We start from the raw sequence: 19862 nt of genomic DNA on the forward strand, positions 1-19862 counted from the left end.
TCTGGAGGTCCAAGCCGAGTGTTCTGATCTCTGTGTGTGTTACTATTTCACTTTAATGTCCTTCATATACTATATCAGCCATTGCTTCCAAAACATGAAGGATGTCGATTCCAGAGTTCTTTAATTTTTGCTTATTGAATGTACTTTCTTGGATCTTTCATTACTTTGGACTGCTGGAACTAGAGGCCTGGCTTCATGAATGAATCCAATACAGTAGAATGTACACATGCCAGGAGAGTTGAGAACCAGCTAATAAGTCATCTTTGGTATGTGTAAGGGAAAAAAGAGGGGAGATATGAGAGACCGAGCTTTCCAACTTCTCTGCCTGTGTTGTCCATTTGGAGCCCTGCTTTTGCACTTTGCATTAAAAGTGAAGAATTTTGATCAAAGGAGCTTTGATTCCCAGTTCTTTCCTGGGACTTTGTGGTGTCAGAATTGAGCACTTCCTTTGGTTTTACATTTCCACTTAGTTGCCCCAATAGAAGAACAATTCTGCCTAATCTTTAAGTAAAGATTTGAGTATCAAAACTTTAGAATTGCCTCAAAGTTCTGTTTTTTTGCAGAAGCAAATTTAAAGCAGTTTTTAAAAGAGCCAGTTCCTCACCTGTTTGGAAATCCCTTTGTTCTGTTCCTTTGTTAACCAAATATAATACTTCCTTTAGTGTCTTGTTCCACCGTGTTTATAGGTGGGGCTCTTGAGAAATCCTTAGAGTAACTGGGGAAGAAGGTATACAGGTTAAGTATTTTAGGAAGGATGCAGTCATTTTCTGATGGCATTTGACCTTTAGTTACATGATTCCATCCCTCCTACAAATTTGATTTCTTGCAATATTTCTAGATAACTCTTGTAATTTCTTCATGTTTGGGGGTTGTGTTTATTATTGCTACGTTTTAAATGTTCCTATGCCATTTGGCAGATGTTTATTCTCTTAATGCACTTCAGATTCAGTGTCTATAAAGCCTTTGACCGAGGGCCAGTGAGTCAAATTTACATTCACTGTAATGTTAAAGGTGGGAACCAAAGGGTCTGAGAAAGGTGATGAATGAGCCCTGCTCTGCTGCTGCTACAGACTTTGTCAGAATCCTAAGAGCAGTGGAGATCCAGGCTGGGTAGACAAGAGTAGTTGTCTCCTGGCAAATTTTCAGAAACAGGAAAACTGTGTAGCAACAACGTCAGGAAAATGAAAACTGGGTGCTTTGTGTATGTGCATATGAGTGCAAGTGAGATTGCGGGAGGAATGGTGTCAATGAGCCTGTTGATTTTGTCAACCTGGGAAACAGATACACGCTTATTTTTTGAAGACGTGTGATTCCTGACTGTTGTGCAGCAAAAGGCAGAGTGAACACTTATGTTATCATAGGTGGAATAGTCACAGTAAGATATTTTATATATTTGATGAGATGCTTTTTTACTATTAGAGACCTGTTTCTTCTGTTCTTACAGAGCACAGTATTTATCAACTGCAGGCATCATTCCTTTTATTATACAGTTGCATGTGAAGGGTACTTCTCATTTAATTCAGCAGACATGGATATTTTTAGGGCATTGTAATGGATAGTTTTAATAATTGCTGAATAATTTTTGATTAAGAAAAATTCTAATACAATTACTGGTCTTTTAGAGTAAATGAACAGAAGTAAATAAGAAAAGCTATTTGAGCATGTATACTTAGAGATTCATTTAGGTGGCTAAGTGAAGATGCTGCTCTTGGAATAAAATTGGTGCTGTGTAGACACTGTAACCAAAATTATTTTTATAACAGGCCTAGAAGGACAGAAGAGACCAAGGACCTCTGAGTCTACAAGTTATGCATATTTCATTGTCTGTAGCTTATCTGCATTTTAATATTGACTCTGTCCAGTTTAGTAAGAGCATATATTAACATTTGTGAGACAAAATGCTGTCATTGCCAGTATTACAGATTGTGTTGCTACAGGCAGTGTATATAGAACATATGTTTTCTAAAGTAGGGTTTTTTTTCAGTTATGAAAAGGGAAAGAAGTAATAAAAGAAAGCCAAATGAAAACCAAGGGATCCTTTCTACATCGCTACTGAAGTCACAGTGGGAATGTGTTTGAATTCACATTGTTGAGATAACCCAGATTGCTTTGAAGGAAAAAAAAAGTCTAGAGTCATATGTCTTTATTATTAAAAGTTTATATTGTTCCTGCAGCTCACCACCACCATTGCCATAGTATACAAGAAAGCAGCAACTATTATAACTCCCTTAATTTTAAAGACCTTTTTGGTGACAAACCCAAAATAGAAGTTGAGCTATGTATAACAGGGCTGAAAACTATGATGCAATGTTTTTTAACAGTTCTTTTTGTGTAAAAAGAGACAGGAAGGAAAAGGGGGAAGGGGAAGGAAAAAGGGGAGGAAACAAGGAAAAAAAAGAAAGTGACTTCTAACCAGATATTCAGATTTGTTGGCAAATCTGCAGCATGAAGACCAGGGAACACTTGTTGCACAAAGTGCCACTCGCCGTGGGAGGCATGCCGCTGACAGCTGTTACTAACGCACACGCGAGTGTGCTGTGCTGCATGGGAGATGCTGGGCTCCAGGGCATGGAAAACATGAATACAGAATACTAGATTGTTCTCAGCAATGTCATTCCTGTTTATGAATTTGACTTTTCTCTTCATTACATGCTAGATTGAAAATACAAACTGATTTCAAGCACATCCTGAACCTATCTGTTACCAATATGTGTTGTGAACACTACTGTTTTTTCATAGGTGCTTCCTTCAAATCTGTGTCCCTGTAGTGATGGAGAGGGACTGGACTCTCTCAGGCTCTTTACTTGCCAGTTGTCTCCTGCAGTTAATGGAAATATATATTTTGTTTTAGAATATAATTTAAACATGAAGGTCTATTCTTTGCACTTTTATTAACATATATAGAGAGATGATCTTTAAAAAATTAAAAATCCAAGTCCATTTTCTTTTGTGTTCTGAGTTTTTTCCTGGAGTGTGGGGGTTTATTTTAACATAGATGAAGATGGATACCAGCTTTGTTGTTGAGTTCTCTGGAGGATTGTCCTGCATTAGACAGAGTCTGACCATGCAACCAAACAATTAGAATTTTGCAAAAGTTGAAACAAAGCTTGATAGGAACTGTAATATTAACAGCTAAGTTAGCAAAATTTTATACTGCGTATACTTCCGTTCTTTAAGGAGAACTATCTGAAGATAGTTGGCATCAGTTTTTCTAAAATTGAGAAATCTCATTTTGGTGAAATAAAAACTTTCCAGTCCTTCTCCAAGAACTACTATTTTCCTTTTAGAAATAAATTTCTAGTAGTACTAATTTCTAGTAGTATTAAAAATCTGGACTTTGAACCTTATTGTGTCAGTGACTTCTTGGTAGGCTGTCATGAATTAATCTTGTACCAAGAATTAAGGTCCAGTAACTACTTATTTCAATACTTGAAGACAGAGCCCATTAATTTAATGCTTTAGAAATGCACAAGTTCATGATTTGCTTAAATTTGAAATCATTTCTATTCAAATTTCTAAGAATTGCCATTTTAACTTCTCTTCTAGTTTGCACGTAATTACTGTTTATGAGTATTTCTGAGCACTTGGAAATGGCAAGCTATCCAGACACCTAATGCCGAAGGACTGAACATTGTTAAGACTTTTTCCAGCTTTCAGAGCAGCATTCAAAACAAGAAGGCTGACCTTTGTAGTCCCATTTCTTTTCTTACCTCTTCTCTGGAAAGGAAGTTCCCACTTGGCCTTCAAACAACCTTAAGAAATCAGCACTGTTATCCTGCTTTATTACTAATGAAGAAACTGATGCACAGAAAGAGAAGTAACTTATTGACAAGTCCCACAGTTGGTAAATAACCAGGATCCAGACCCAAGCAACTTGGCTGCAAAGTGTGTGCACCTGACAGCTCTTGCTACTAATACTGTCCTCCAGTCCTGCCCCACAACACACACGTTTACTGTTAGTTTCACGTGTCACTAAAACACTAAAATGGGATGTTCCTCAATATCCACTTGCTGAATTTAATTGCTCTGTAACAGGATCACCAGTGAGGGATTGCCAGATTAGATTAGGATTGTACCTCTTGAAATCACTGTTGGGATGTGTCTCTTGTCCTCCCTGCACCTCTGAAATCCCATTTGAGACACTTGTGGCAGATGCCACTACAAGACTAAGTGAGCTATTAATAGACACAAGAGGGCTGATCACTTAGGGTTTTTTAAAAAATATTTATTCATTTTTATTGGAAAGGCGGATATACAGAGAGGAGGAGAGACAGAGAGGAAGATCTTCCATCCGATGATTCACTCCCCAAGTGAGCTGCAACGGCCGGAGCATGCCGATCCGAAGCCGGGAACCAGGAACCTCTTCCGGGTCTCCCACGTGGGTGCAGGGTCCCAATGCATTGGGCCGTCCTCGACTGCTTTCCCAGGCCACAAGCAGGGAGCTGGATGGGAAGCGGAGCTGCCGGGATTAGAACCGGCACCCATAGGGGATCCTGGGGTGTTCAAGGTGAGGACTTTAGCCGCTAGGCCACGCCGCCAGGCCCTGATCACCTAGATTTTTAACCTAGGACATTCTAGAGTTGTAAAGTATGGTTTCCTCAAATAGCCAAAAGCAAGAGACCTCACTCACTTCCCTCTAAGACTCTTCTCAGGGCGGCCCAGGGAGCTTGAAAGTCCTGTTTGTAAAGGAGAAAGGTGAGAGTGAGAAAAACATTTATAGTGCAGTGGAGTCTTTATCAAAGGTTTTGGGATGGGGAGGGTGATGCTGTCATTGCTGCTCCATAAGATTCAAGAGAATGGGGCCAGCTTTAGAGCTCAACTAGCTAATCCTGCAACTGCAAGCGCCAACATTCCATGGACACTGGTTCGTGCCCTAACTGCTCACTTTTCATCTAACTCCCTAATTATGGCCTGGGAAAGCTGTGGAGAATGGCCCAAGTCCTTTGGGGTCATGCATCCATATAGGAGATCTGGAAGAAGCTCCTGGCTGCTGGCTCCTGGCTTTGGTTCGCCTCAGCTATGGCTATTGCAACCATTTGAAGACTGAAACAGCGGATGGAATATCTTTCTGTCTCTCCTCTCTGTAAATCTGCTTTTCCAATAAACAAATAAATCTTAAAAAAAAATTCAAGGGGAGGTTTTATGAAGAATATAAATACTGCTTACTAGATAGAAGAGACAAGCCATCTATTATGATCTGCAAGATCCCGCACTAACAAAAATGACAATGCAATTTCAGTTTGTCAAGTCCTCCACACTTCTCATTCTTGAATGCCTCTTAATGGTTCTAAGTTACACAATGAAGGTGTTAAATAATACAAATGGGAAGGCAGACATAAATAAATCAGACTAAAAAAGAAAAATACGGTTTGAAATTCAAGATTCCTTCGAGAGCAGGTATAAGCTTTACTGCACTGTGAGGAAATGCAGCTAGGACAACATGAACTGTCCTGGTTACGTAAAAATTTCACTTGCTGTGAATTCTATTTGTTAAAAAGTCTTTTAAAACATTTTAATTTAACTATTAATGGGTAACATTAGCAAGTTCAAAAATCAAGCAATAAAATGAAGAAGATAACATCAGAAAGACCCTTTCTAATGCCATACTTCATCTTTTATTAGTTTCTTGTGTGTCCTTTCAAGATTTACACAAACATTAGCAAATGAAAAAATATATATAGTTTGTTCCATTTTTATGCAAAAAACTAGAATAATATACACTATCACACCCTTGGGGCTTTTTTTCAGTTAATTGTATCTTGATTTTCTATAAACATAGGGAATTTCCTCACCCTTTTATGATATAAATAATAATTTTATAGATGTGATATAATCCATCCAACCAGTAATCCACTGACATTTGAGTTGTTCTTTCTCAGTCTCTCTTTGTCTTCTACTATTTTCAGTTTGCTGCTATAAACAGCCTACGTTTTTTCACATTTTAGAATCTCCTGTAGGACATTATCCCAGAAGCGAGACTGCTGCGTCAAAAGGTCAAAGTGTTTGTAACTTTAGTAGATACTGCTAAATCATTCTCCATTGAGGTTATAGAACACAAGTGACCTTGCCTGTTTATTAATTCCCAATTCCTTTCAAAACCAAAGGAGACGTTCTTGATCTTGGGTTAGATTATGGATCCTGGTTACTGTAAGCAAGGTAATAATCTTCCTCATTAGGCATGCAAATCTAGGCACTTCCTGAATTCAACATGTTATGGATGGCGTGAGGCACCTGTATCATTTGTCTTATGAACCATCTTTCCTCTGGAACCTGTAATTTATGATCACTGGTGAGATTTTCCCTCTCCAGCACAAGGTATAGGAGTATCATTTATCCTTAACAATGTGTAAACACTTGTTTCAGCCAAGCCCTCTTGAAAAGTGATGGATTAATTGCCCTGAAATCCTGTGTTTATTGTCTAGAGTAAGCTTCAATCAGAGCTCATTCTTGCCTACCGGTGAATTTTTCCTACAGGAACTGTGTGATTCCTTGGTGGATCAGGAATATGGTATGTCAACCTCCCTCCCTTTCCATCCTCAACTTGATTGCTAATATACTAGCAAGGATTTTAGAATAAGGCCAGATATCAGAGTTTTGGCTATCAGTCTGTTTAGAATTAGTTGTTGCAAACTCCTTGGCTAGAGATACTTCAGAAAACATCTTTGAGTCCTGGTTTAAATTTCAGAGATGAACGTCTTTTATTAAGCTCTTAGAGATGGAAAATACTGCCAGCTAGTGAATAAATAATAATAAATGTCACTCAGTGTGCTTTTCAAACAGCCAATGTCATATTCCTTATAATTAAACCGTATTTATTAGTTTTAGCTCTAACCAAGAATCTAGAATGAATAAGGCCAGTACAAAAACGTCTTGCAAGCAAATAGTATTAATTCTTTAAAGGCATGGATTATGCAACATTTACTCTAAAATTTAACCTCCTGATGCTTACAGTTTACAGTTAAATGAGTATCACTATGATACTAATAAATATAAAAAATTTTAAATATTACATCAGGGTTTTTCAAATCTATTTCAATAATGAAAAATTAATACACTGCATTAGCATTTCATTTGGGGAAAGCTAGCCCAAATGCCTCGGAAAGAAGATTATAAGCCAAGAAGAGAAACAAACTTCAGATTGGAGGCTCATTAGCACCTTTCTATTATGAATGTTCAAAAGAATGAAAGGATATAGTTATGATTTCCTCATCGCTTTATCCATCTCCAAGATTGTCAGGGGGAAGGTAAGTATAGCCTTACATATAATTACCTTAATGAACTAAATTGAGGAGATTGAACATCTTTTAATCAGTGGCTAAGTGACAGAAGCAACTGGTCTACAGACATTATTTGAATTCCCTGTGGCAGATTACACAATGAAGCAACATGATCCATAGTAGAGGGCTTCTGAATTTATGGAGAGCATCAATTTCACAGTTCGCTTGTTCAGGAAGCAGAGGCTAGGGTGCACAGCTGGCGGTGTGGAAGGATCATTGGACAAGGAGAGATGTTTGGTGAAGTGTTTTAAGCACCCACGTTCCATATTAGAGTATCTGAATTGACTACTCTACTGTTTGCAATCCAGCTTCCTGCTCATGTACAGCATGGAAAACAGAATATTACAAATGCCTGAGTCCCTGATACACGTGTAGGAGACCCAGATGGGGTTGTTGACTTCAGCCTACCCCAGCCCTGTCTGTAGCAAGCACTGGGGAGTGAGCCAATGGATGGAAGAGTCTCTCTCTCTCTCTGTCACTCTCTCCTTCCTGCTCTCCCTCTGTGTGCGTGAGTGCACATATGTGTATGTCTTTTAAATAGTATAGAAATAAATAAATTAAAATGTAAACATTAGATGGTTCAACTGTGAAAAAACAGCATCCTGCAGGAGAGGCCACTGGAGTATGTTACAGACTTGATAAGGTCTGCCTACCCACTAGAGTGTTTGGGAGCCCCTGGGGCTGAAGTGACCCAGGCTTTTTCACACCACTGTTCTCCACTATTGATTGAAAACTGCAACAAGAACTTAGCTGCAGCATAACCACTACTGCAGATACTAAAGGAGACAGCACCCGCACGCTGTCAGCCAACTCTACTCCTAGCTGGAAGTCATTCCTGAAAGTGAGTTTCAATTGTTCATTTTCCTGTGTGTCACCATCAACCCCAAGAAATGTGTAGATCCGGTTCTCTGTGACAGGGAGCTCCCCCTTTGCCGGACATCTCCTCCTGAAGTGACGCAGTAGATGGAAGTTAGGGGAGTGCCACTGCAGTGGATTTCAGGGCCACCACTGATGACCATGATGGCCTTCTTCTTCATATCAGCTCAGCTATCGCCTCCACTGGTCTCAATGGTTTACCTAGTGATTTCATCCAAACCTTAATTCCTAAACTACTGTGAGCCCCTGGTAACTCTTGGCTACTCAAACTAGGGTTGCTACACTTGTCCGTCACAGTCACTTTTGGGTAAGGAGTACTAAGAGATAACTATGTGAGTCACCTGAACTCTACACTACCCTTTGAATCCTTTATGTGACAACAGCCTTATTGCCTCTTGCTAGTCCTGAGAAGGTGATGATTCATCTTCTTGCCTTTGGACATAAAGAGCCCAAAGTGCCCAGACAACATTGCAAATCAAAGCTCAGAGTTCTGTGGGACTTTCTGTGTCTGCCAATGTGGAGGTTCGCAAAGCTCAGAGATGAGGAGTTGGGAGCCCAAGGTTGCCCAGTAATAATCTTGGAGTAATCATCTGACCTAAAGCCAGGATCCAGGAGCCTCTTCTGAGTCCCCCAAACAGGCGCAGGGTCCCAACATTTTGGGCTGTCCTCCACTGCTTTCCCAGGCCACAAGCAGGGAGCTGGATGGGATGCGGAGGTGCTGGAATTAGAACCGGTGCCCATATGGGATTCTAGCATGTGCAAGGACATTAGCCACTAGGCAACCGCACTGGGCCCCCAGTTGATCTTTCTTAAACAATTCACTTCAATGCTTGACCAGACTGGCATCTTCTAGTTACACGTTTGTCCTCCCCCCAGAGGTTCCCATACTCAATAAGCACACAGTAACACTTTCTTTGTATAAACTGGAACTCCCAATCAGATGGCTATTCTGCATGGATTCTATGTCACCTGATACAGTTGTATTGGTATTTGTCTCCCAACCAGATCATATATACAGCCATATATAAGGAGGTACACATGACAGGCTTAAGGAGGGACAAACCTAAGCTTAGTATTTGAATGGGTTGGCTTTGGGTGTGTGTATGTGTGTAAGCCTAAAGCAAATGGTGATTACTCACGTGTGGTTTTAAAGGACACTGATGAGGAAGCGTATTACCAATGCAATGCGTTGGGTGACACAGTTTTGCCAAATGAAAATTCTGAAGTTAGAGTATGTGCAATCTTGCAGCTAGACTACCTAGCCAGGAATCTTGCCATGATTGGTCCTAGGTATACCATTTCCAAGCTCTGATAGGTTGCTTTGTGCTCACCTGAGTTCCAGCAGTGCCCTGATCATGATGGGAAGTTCTATAGGGCAAATATGTAACCTCAGGATCCAGTTTCATGTGTAACTCTATGCTGCCAACCATGTGACCTTGCTCCAGAACTCCAGGACCTTGCTTTAGTTTGTTCATTAGGTTTTGCAATGAATACCACATTTCATATTTTTCCAATCTTGAACCTCCAGCAACAAGGACTCTGCTGAGGGATGGCTGTTATAGTACAGTAGGTTAAGTAGCCACCTGTGATGCTGGCATTACAGATGAGCTTTAGTTTTAGTCCCAGTTGCTCTACTTCTGATCCAGTTCCCTGCCAATAAGCATGGGAAGGTAGCAAATGGTGTCCCAAGTACTTGGGCTTCTGCTACCTCTCTGAGAGATGTAGATAGAATTCTAGGCTCCTGGGTTTGACCACACCCAGCCCCAGATGTTGTGACCAGTTTTGAGGGTGAGCCAATGGACGGTTGAACTATCTGTCTGTCTCTCTAACTCTGCCTTTCAAGTAAATAAAAATAAATTGTAAAAAAAAAAAAAAAAAAAAGATTCTGCTGAATGCTCAGCCTAAGTAGCAGAGTTGCTGCATGGTAGCTTGGGAGCCTGTAGGATTCTGTCATGCTCTCAGTGCACCTTGAATCTGGCTGAATTCCTTGTCCCTGGAATATGAACTGCAGCAGTCTTCCTGGGTTGAATATGTGGCCTCCAGAACCTTCATACAGGGTGACTGTGAGATTCAGGAATTTGTCTTTTACTTTTGAGGAGCTAGTCCAGCATGCTTCTGACCACTAGATTCCTACAAAGGTTAAAGAAGTAGCAGCCTTCCACCTTTGTAGGGTTTATCTCCCACCTGCTGGAGTGCATCTGTCTTCCCAATGCATTCAGACCGCCACCCATCAGCATGTTCTGCTGTGGCTGTCTTTCAATGTCGTGTATCAAGGTGATGGACCAGAAGACCTAAGCGGCCAGATCTCTTTGGAAGACCGAGAGACTTGTCACAGTACTGGATAAAACTGTAAATGCAAGCTGCCATCTGTTCTACCTGATGTGAACTCTTACTTGTCCTTTTCCCTGATTCAGATGGGACTGAAAATGCATTTGCGAAATGAACAGCCACATGTGGGGTACACAAAGCCATGGTAACTGGCTCTAGAAAAGGTACCACATGAGCTCACCAGCCACAATTGAAGTCACTTCTTGGTTGAACTCACAGTTTTACAGCCTTTCTCTAGGATCTATTCTGATCATTTACATGGAGACAGGATAGAGTCTGCCATCCTGGTAGAATCATTCCCACACATCCTTTGTCACAGTGGTGCAGGGTCCTTCCCTTTGGAGACCAGCTGCCATTTCAGTCAATGGACTCCAGATTTGAAAAGAAACTCAATTCAAAAACTGGAATTGTATCATGACTTGTTACTGGGGCAACAAATCTCAGCTTTGGTTTGACCGTTATTGCTTGTATACAAGTATAGTAAACAATTCACTTGCTGTCTGCCCAAGTGCATTACCCCTGGGAAAACAAGTTTTGTTAACCATTTTCATGGCTTTCAACAGATCAAGCCCCCTTGGCTGCAAGTCTGGTCTTCTAGACCTTTAGGAAAATTATGACACTGCCAGCCCCCACTCCTTTCCCAGCTTCAAGCAGGAAAGTGCTGTCACCTGGCCTCTCTTGCTGTGGGGCCCATCCTCTTCAGCGCTCCTGCCATGGCCTGCAGGGGTGAGTCACCCTGAGCTTTGAGGTGGTGCCAGTGCTTCCCTTACTAACTCATTCCTACTGACTTTGGTGGACGATGGGTCTATCCTCTGGGCCTTTCTTGAACTGTGATCATCTGTGGGCTCTGGGTTCAAAGAATTGGTGGATGGCAGCTTGCTCTCTTCCCGGAGCTTTTCACTCCCTTCCCCTGCCATCTACCACAGCAATTCAGGCATTTCAACATGGCTCCATATGAGCCATCACTCTTTTCAGGCTTCTTGGAGATTTTTGTGCCAGTCCCTCGGGGTTCCATACCCACAGAGAAAGCTGGTAACTTAAGCAAGTGTCCCAAGGCAGTAAACGCCTTGTCTGTGTTACAGCCCTGCCTTCTGCACAGAGCTCCTTCAGTGTCCAGTACCTGGGTCTCCGCTCCGCTAGCCCCTGCCCTCCTGTGTTAACTAAATCCCGCAGCTCCTGTGCCAATGTAGTGCCTTTCCTCCCTTGTCAGGCCCACCACATCTCCACCTGAGGTATGCTGCAACTTGACCCTGACTGGGAGCCCAGCAGGCAGGAGAGGAAATGGGAGCACCTCCTGAAGGGCACAACTGTTGCCTTGTGGGGGAAAATCCTCTCTATTGTCTTCCTGAGCTGGCAGAAACTTTAGCTTTTAATGGAACGGAATGGGATATGCCTGAAGGCTCAGAAGTTTGGGGGGAAACTTGGAAAATCAGAATCTTTGGTAGGATCTACCCAGACAGGTCTAATATATAGACTGACTATTCAATCTATAATTTCATGGAAATACTTATGGAACATACATTGCTATGTCATAGCTTTTCCTTCCAGGCCCTACTTTTAGCACAAGCCAGCTGTTTTCGTCACTCTCCAGGGGCTTCCAGACTTATCCACCAGGGGACTCCTGCTATGGGGGGCAGGTGCTGGGTCATTATACCACCACCTTGCCAGTCGCTGTCTGGGGGCTAGCTCAGGGGGAGCAGCCCCTGGTTCTAGAGCTACCACCGGGTCATGCACATTTCTCAAATCTGTCTTGAAGGGGCGTCTGAACAACACATAGCCGTGTTTGTGACAGCATCATTTCACACCAACTCAAGTGTCATCGTCTTCTCCACAGAGAAGGCAAATGAAGCTTAGGAAAGAAACCCTGCACAAAGCTGTGTCGTAGCTTCAGGTGTCCTAGTTTGGGTTTTCCTTTGTGTGAGTGGGCCTTCCTCTGGCCTGGGAAGCACCCTCAGCCCCGCCACCCACATCTAAACCTTGTCAGGAATCTTTGTTCACCTCATGCTTTCAACAGAGTAAGTCCTCCTGCCCACATGGTCTGAAAAGAGACTTTTGTCCATTGTCCAGCTGTGACCGTACAGGCTATCCTCAGAGCAAGCGAGATCCACATGTCCCAGCCAGACTGCAACCAGCTTCTCCCTCTTGTGCCTCCGCGTATGCCCAGGTGGCTATGGAGCCTGGGCACAGACTTACCTCATGAAGGATAAGCCTGGCTGTGACCCCTAAGTGTTCAGATGTGCACACCCTTGAGTGTGTGAAAAGAGCAGACCCAGGTAGCCAGGACATCATGCATGTTGTTTTAACCAGAGCCAGCTCTGTGGCTTCAAACCCAGGGCTTGACTCCTAGACTCAAACCTTCCCAAAGACTGGGCAAGGTGAAGGCATCTCTAGGGGTGCCCCTGACCTGAGATGCATTATAGCCAAATGAGAGACTAGACTTTCTGTCATCCTTTCAGAGGAAATTAAATAAATGTGGGGGAGGGGAAAAAGCACTTCAGGTACAAATGATAATAACTTCTCACAAGTTTCTACAAAAACATCAGATAATTGCTGCTAAAAATGTAGTTTCCCTGAATGCAAATATCTGTTTTAAGATTACTTGCTCAGCTCAGAGGAGTGTGTGTGTGTGTGTGTGTGTGTGTGCGCGCGCGCACACGTGCGCATATCTTGGAACAGTCAGCGCTTAAGTGTGAGGCCAGAGAAACATTTGAAGCAGTTTTTAAATTCCCACTGACTTGCAGAAAAGTTTCTCTGGTACATTCAGTTACATTCTTGGTAAATTACATTTTAAATGCATTGGAGGTAGTGGGTTTAGTTTGTACCTTCACCACAGTCACGGGGAGCTGGGGAGATGGACCGTACTGCCTCTTGCCAGTTTCCAGAGGGAAGAGTCTGTCTCCACCTGCCCTGCAAATACCCGCCAAGGGGTCCCCAGTGACAGTTGCAGGGTGGAGTATTTCCCTTGAGAAGAATTAGGCCTGATGCTGGCTGCAGCCTTTGACTTTGTCTGAAAAGTGCTGGTGAGTACCTGAGTGAGAAGAGAAGGAATAAAACGGGGATAAGTTTGAGAAGGTATTTAAATAGTCCATGCTTAACCTGTATGTGTGTGTATATGGGAGGGGGGCGGTGGCAACTCTTGAAAACCAGAGACAATGAAGAAAAGACATTAGTTGAAAACCCAACTCCATGTAAATGTTGCAGCGAGCGACATTGTTCGAGGTTTTAGTCCCATGCTGGTGGATGCTAATTCTGTAATGTTAGACAGTTGCCTTCTGTGGGTACAAAAGGAGAAGGGAAGGGGGAGTTCTTTTGTGTTTTTCAGTGCGAAGTGATTCTGATCAGAGAGGACCCAAGCTTCAGCTCCAAGTACCTGACATTTCCATCTGAATCTACTTTTTTTTTAAAGCAAGGGGTGGAGGGATGGGGAAGGTCTAGTTTTTCAGGAAAAGAACCTCTTTACGCACTCCTGAAACTGATCTTTAGATTCACTTTTCCTTAATCAATAGGGGGAAGAAAACTTGATTGCAACTCAACACTTAGCTGTAGTGCAGGACGAACTGAATTTTGGTTTCAAGAGTACGGGATTCAGACATCATTTCAGGAATCAGAAATAATTGGCAGCAAGTTGAGAACTGACATGAATTCTTGTTTTGCCTAATTTTCCTGGTTTACCAAGATCTGACTTAATATTTCTGACTCAATTCCTTCAAGTCTCTCCAGAACAGGTTAGTGACATTTTTCATAAACACAAATATCTCAATGCATCCTCCTTACTGCTGTCTGAACTGTTTCCCTAAGGGCTGTGTGTGATCTCTGCTAAAAGCTTTGTACCGTTTCCAGCAAGACTGCCTAATATTTAATATGTGCTTGAAATTTCAATGCGGATACTTGACAACTGAGGATTCGCAATCAAACGCTCACAGGATGAATTCATTGCTTTTGCCGTGAACATTGGGCTTGATGCATCGTGATAACTTGAGATGATAAGAGGAGGGTTTTTATTTTTAAGAACACTGTCAGGGTGGAGACATCTGAATCGGAGCTCGCCTGTGTATTTGCGTCTCAGCTTTGCCGAGTGCTGCAGACCATTCAAGCTCCTTGCAGAGGGTAAAGCTATTAGCTGTAGCAATTGTGAACTAACAGGAAAGCAAGTGCAATTTTACAACGTCTCTTCTTCAATTAACTTACTAGAACTGATAATTCACTTGTGCACTGGATTCTATTTTGCTTGTAATTCCGTGGAGCAACCCTGGCGTGGTTCTTTTTTATGACTAATGTATCTATCATTCTCTTCCCTGTGGAAAGCCATTGGACAGAGGTTTGGGGCTCTCTATGAATCTGGTTGTTTGAAAATGGTGGGTTGGCCCCACAATACTGAGATGATAGCAAACATAGGTGTACGCTAGGTTTTAACCAGCTTGTCTTGGATTCTGCTGGAAATCAGGAGAGTCCAACCTCAGAGAGGACATTGCTTCTCGTCTAGATATGTGGCCTGGGCCCTGCTTCTTTGAAGCGATGCTGTTCTCCAGTGTCTTATTAAATGCAAAGTAGATTCCTTCCCTTTACTCATTGATTCTATATAATTAGCTAACGATTTGTGTGATATTCTGCTTCTCGTCTGGCTTCTTCTGGGAGTCTAACTCACCTGTGAATGTTGAACCTTGGAGGATTTGCCAACTCTCCAGGAATTCCAACCAGGCTCACAACTGTTGATGTTGTGCGAATTTGTTCTATGATGGTTGTGTTGTATCTTGGGATTTGCTACCAAACACACCTGGCGTTCTATTTACTATGGCAAACTGAATTTTTTTCTTTTTCTTCTTTAAATTCCAGGATGAATTATTCATCATTACTTAGAATTTGGGTCTCTTTCATCTTCACGCTTGTACGGCACCAAGGTGAGTACTACAGAATTCCATAAAGCTCTTGATTAGCATGCTCTTGAATTTATAAAGAAACACTTTTGTTGGAACTGTAATTGTAAGGGCAGGTGTACATGTGTCTACAGATACAACAAGGAAAATGTAAATTAAATTCTGCTGTCAAGGGCAAAATATATTAACTTTGAATGTTGTTCGCTTACATCCTCACTTTTTCTTAACTTTGAACACAGTTTGTGTAGACATAAGATCTTTAAAATAATGCAAATGAAAAATGCATAAAGTAGGTATGTGTGCACTCCATGCTTAGTTGCTAATTCCCATTAAGGTATTTAACTTGTTGGGGAGACTTTAAAGGATGTAACTCTCGTGGCCAAAAATTGGTTATAACAATGGCACTGATGTCAGTGACTGAAAATCTCAGCAAAATAAGATAATAAGGCCTTCCGTGACCCCTCTTCCTCTCTCTGTAGCATTGCCCTTGGGAGGCAAGAGACCACATACATTCTAACTTAGCTGCTTTGGGAACTTAGTCAAGGAAGGTGGGGCAGTGAACCTAGACCGTAAGATTTAATGACTGAAGTTCCAAACTATCTCTCCTTATTTGCTATTTGGTCTGGTTAGTTCAGTGGGAATTTGGCTCCAAGTCTAAAACGAATAGATCTATAATATCAAGGGCAGCCCCACATTTTTTTTCCAGATTTACGCAAATTTAAAGTTGTGATTTGTAAACCCTAGTGTGGACTCCCATAATGGTGAAAGACACCCCCTCACTCCAACCTCCTACCCTTGTCCCAAGAAAGTACATTTTATTTGGTTAAAAAAAATCCTGGAAACATAGTCATGTTTATTGTAAATGTCCCAACTTAGAGCAAACATGAGTAGGAATTATTTTTCTTTTAGTTTCTCTGATACTAAAAATAGTTGAGAAACTATCTTTTCAGTTATATATTTAAAATAATATCTTCTGAGATGGAAATTGTTATAGTTAAAGCCTGCTCCTATTTGTTCAGCATCTTTTTTTCATACAAGAAAGACTTATTGAGCTTTTATAGTATTATTTGCCTTCTTCCTAAAAATTTCCCATCAAACCAGTTAGACTCACTCATGAAGAGAGGAATCTTGCAAGCCTGCCTCACTCTTGGAGCAAACAGAGAATCTAGGAAGAGCTCCCCTGGCCGTGGTCTTCCGTCTCCTCCATGAGAGCTTACTGGGCTTCCACATTCCCCAGACAGATTGGCCAACGCTGCCCCAACTACCAATTAACCTTTCTGTGAAAAATGATTGCAGTTCAGTGTGAATTTCAACTCTTATTCATGATTTCTACAAAGCTCCCCTGGAAGGCAAGTCTGTGGCATGGTTTGATTTGTGGCAATTCATTTGAGAAAGTGTATCACCTTTCACATGTGTTAAGTAGTTGTGCATAATACGATGGTGTACACTATAAAGAGATTTTTCTAAAAATCCAGACCTTCTAGGAATTTGGAATTTGCTACTGTGTATGTATGGGGACCCTTCCACAAGACCCTTCTTCCCCTTGCTGATGTAGCATTGGTTGAGTGCTCCTGGGATTAAAACCAGTGAAAGCACCTTCTAAAGATCAAGATTTGGTTGGCTTCCCAGAAACTCCTGAGGTTGGAGGATGACCCAACCAGCCTTCCATGCTCTGTTGTGCTGTGAGCCCTGGCTAAGAGATCAGCCCTCCCTGCCCAGGCAGATCGCTCATCCCCTGAGGGAGAGCTAGAGATCTGGCGCTCTGCCTGGTGCTGCTGAGTGGTTTTCGGCCACTCCGCCTGCTCTTTCACATTAGCTGTTGTTTGCTCACTAAAAAGCTCCCAAAGGAGAGGACTGTCCTTGTCCAGTTGCTTGCTGTCCTATCAGCTCCATCAGTGCTGAGTGGGGACTTTCCCAAGCTCAGGACCCGACAAGAGAATGGGGCATCAGCCTCTGAGTGGCGACAAGCAGGTGCTTCAAGAACCCATGAAAGCCAACAAACAACTTTTTTTTTAAACAAGAAAAAAAGGATGATGTTCCAGTGTTCTGTTTTCATTCAAGAAAGGATAGAGGCAGGGAAAAGTGACACCTGAAATGTAGATTGCTCTAAAGATGCCACTGGACTTGATCCTCTGTGGCACAGACCCTGGGGAAATGGTCTCATTTTTCTTGCCAAACTGGGACACACCTTGCACGAGTTTGAATTGGAACATTCAGAGAAACAAGCTGGCTTGCCCACGGAGGGGGTGGCCCTGTCAAGTGGGGAGTTTGTGTTTGGGGGATGACGCTGTCCTTTGGGAGGGTGAGGAAGAGGCCTGCACCTCTCTCAAGGCCCTCCTTCACCGGCACCACCAGCAGCAGCTCATGTCCATCTCTTGCAAACAGGAGCTGCACAGAGAACCTTTTGCCTGGCAGGCCCTCCATCAATCAAGGTCACTGGAGAGCTACTACAAATTCTCTCCCTTCCACTTTGTACTGGTTCCCGCCATTGTTTATTTCCTTCTGGGATATGGTGTCTTCTCCTACTGTGTAGCAGGCGGGAGGGAACTGCTTTTAAGAAAAGATATCACAGTAGTCTTCTTAAGCGAGCAGGGAATGCCGTAGCGGTGATACCTGCTTGCCAGCTTGCCCATCTAAGTAAGAGCCAAGTCTTCCCAAGGCAGGCCAGACCTAAAGATTGCTTCTCATTCCTCTGACAGCCCCTAGATGGTGGTGGTTTCTCCAACTTCCAATTGTCATCGCTGATCCTTTCAAAATGTAAAGAAGAATGAGTGATGGGGCTTTCTCCTCAGGAGAAATGTATCAGTCCCACCCTCCTCTGTCCCAGGGGCAGACGATAAGGCACTGTGCGAGGTGTAAGGTTAGGCTGAATGCAAGCAGTCACACCTGCGCTTAGCTGGCAAGCCTTACTGAAAGGAGAAAGCGGGAGGGAAGTAGCTGGCCAAACGGAAGAGGAAGCCACCACCTATCTAACCGGCATCTCTCTTGACAGCTCAGCCCAGAGAGCTCATGTATCCATTTTGGCAGAATGACACCAAAACCCCTAAAGTAGACGATGGAAGCTCATCTGAGATTAAGTTGGCCATTCCAGTTTTCTTCTTTGGCGTTCCTTACCGCACCGTCTATGTAAGTGGAGAAGCAGCGCGGCTGTTGCCCTGTGGCTCTCCTATTTTGTTTATCATTAAGGAAAGCGTTTTAAATACCCTCTTCCGGGGCTCTGGGAACGGAGGATTTATCGGCAGCCAAAACGACAACTTCTGAGATTTCATGAGCTGATAGGTTTTATGATTAAGAAAGTCAAAGGTATATTTAATGGCTAACGTTCATATAGCAGAGGAGTGTACAGGGCAATAAATTGCTTTTGTGGGTGATTAAACACAGAAGTGAAGCAGAGGCCCCAATGCCCATGAACATTATTTCTGCTACTCGACAAGATAAAAAGATACAATGAACCACAATTGGAGCAATATCGTTTTTCTTTCCCTTTTGGGGGTGTGAAAAGTTTAGGCATCTGCTGTTCTTGGGCTTCCTACCAATTTGGAGCAGCACTGGAGCATAGTAGAGCGGGTAATCAACTATTAGCATGTAAAAGTTGTTTGCAAAATTGGCTACTCTCATTGGGTCTGCTGCTATGCCAGCAGGGCCCGTTGTCAAGCCCGTTTTAAACAACGGCGCCATTTGTTGTTGAAGCTCTCCCGGGCACCTGTGTTCACAGGTTATTTCTTTGGATCACCGGTAAGACTTGCACATTGAAAGGCAGGTTCAGAGCAGATAGGCCCATCTTTGGCTTTGGCCTTCGTAGATTTGGGCAGACATAAGTGAATCCACTTATGTGGTATCCTTTCCTGGGTCGTGTCCCTACCTTGGGCTGTCTCCACCATCTAAGACCCTAACCTTCTCCACTATCTGATTTACGGTCCAGAGCTGATTCCCACCCCCACCAGACAATAGTTTCCTGGACCTAAGCAGTGTCACTTGGACACTTGCTAGCAATGTCATCAAGTCTCAGGTCCCATCCCTGCTTGTGAGGGTCTAAGGAGCCCTCCAGGAGATTACAATGCCCATAAAAGTTGGAGAGTCACTGATCTAAGCCATAGAATATAATCAAAACACATATGAGTCATCGCCAGCTTCGTCTGCTAGTCTGTGTGTTTTAATTACACCTATTATTCCCTAGCAAACACATCTCTCTGGCATCCTAAAATGCCTTTTATGTGCTTTTCCCAGCAGGGCCTCCCTAGTCTGTGTTTGCAAGAGCTGCCTGTACGTTTTGGAAATGTGTTGGCCTAATTTGGGTGAAGAAAGAGTAGACTTCAGTCTAAAAGTCAGTTTCAAGACCTACAAAACCAAAAAGTTCATAGAAAGATTAGAATACACGTTTGTCTTAGTGCAAAATAATTCTGAAATTTGTGAAATTGAGAATCTTCCAAAAAAGTCATAAAATGTTTTTTATGGGAAAACTATGGAAAAAAATTGAGTTTCTCTTCTGTTGCTTGAAGACAATAGA

The 19862-nt window shown here is 42.5% G+C and overlaps 1 protein-coding gene across 1 annotated transcript in view; it reads left to right on the top strand.

Annotated features, from left to right (window-relative positions):
* The window catches only part of LOC101520095 (tubulin-specific chaperone cofactor E-like protein), a 162311-nt gene that overhangs the window by 71933 nt on the left and 70516 nt on the right, over positions 1–19862 (top strand). Inside the window, exons 8-9 of the mRNA XM_036493823.2 lie at positions 15315–15379; positions 18348–18481. Of these exons, the coding sequence (XP_036349716.2) occupies positions 15315–15379; positions 18348–18481 (199 nt within the window). The remainder of the gene's footprint in view (positions 1–15314; positions 15380–18347; positions 18482–19862) is intronic.

Source organism: Ochotona princeps, chromosome 4 (assembly GCF_030435755.1).
Source record: "Ochotona princeps isolate mOchPri1 chromosome 4, mOchPri1.hap1, whole genome shotgun sequence".
NCBI lineage: Eukaryota > Metazoa > Chordata > Mammalia > Lagomorpha > Ochotonidae > Ochotona > Ochotona princeps.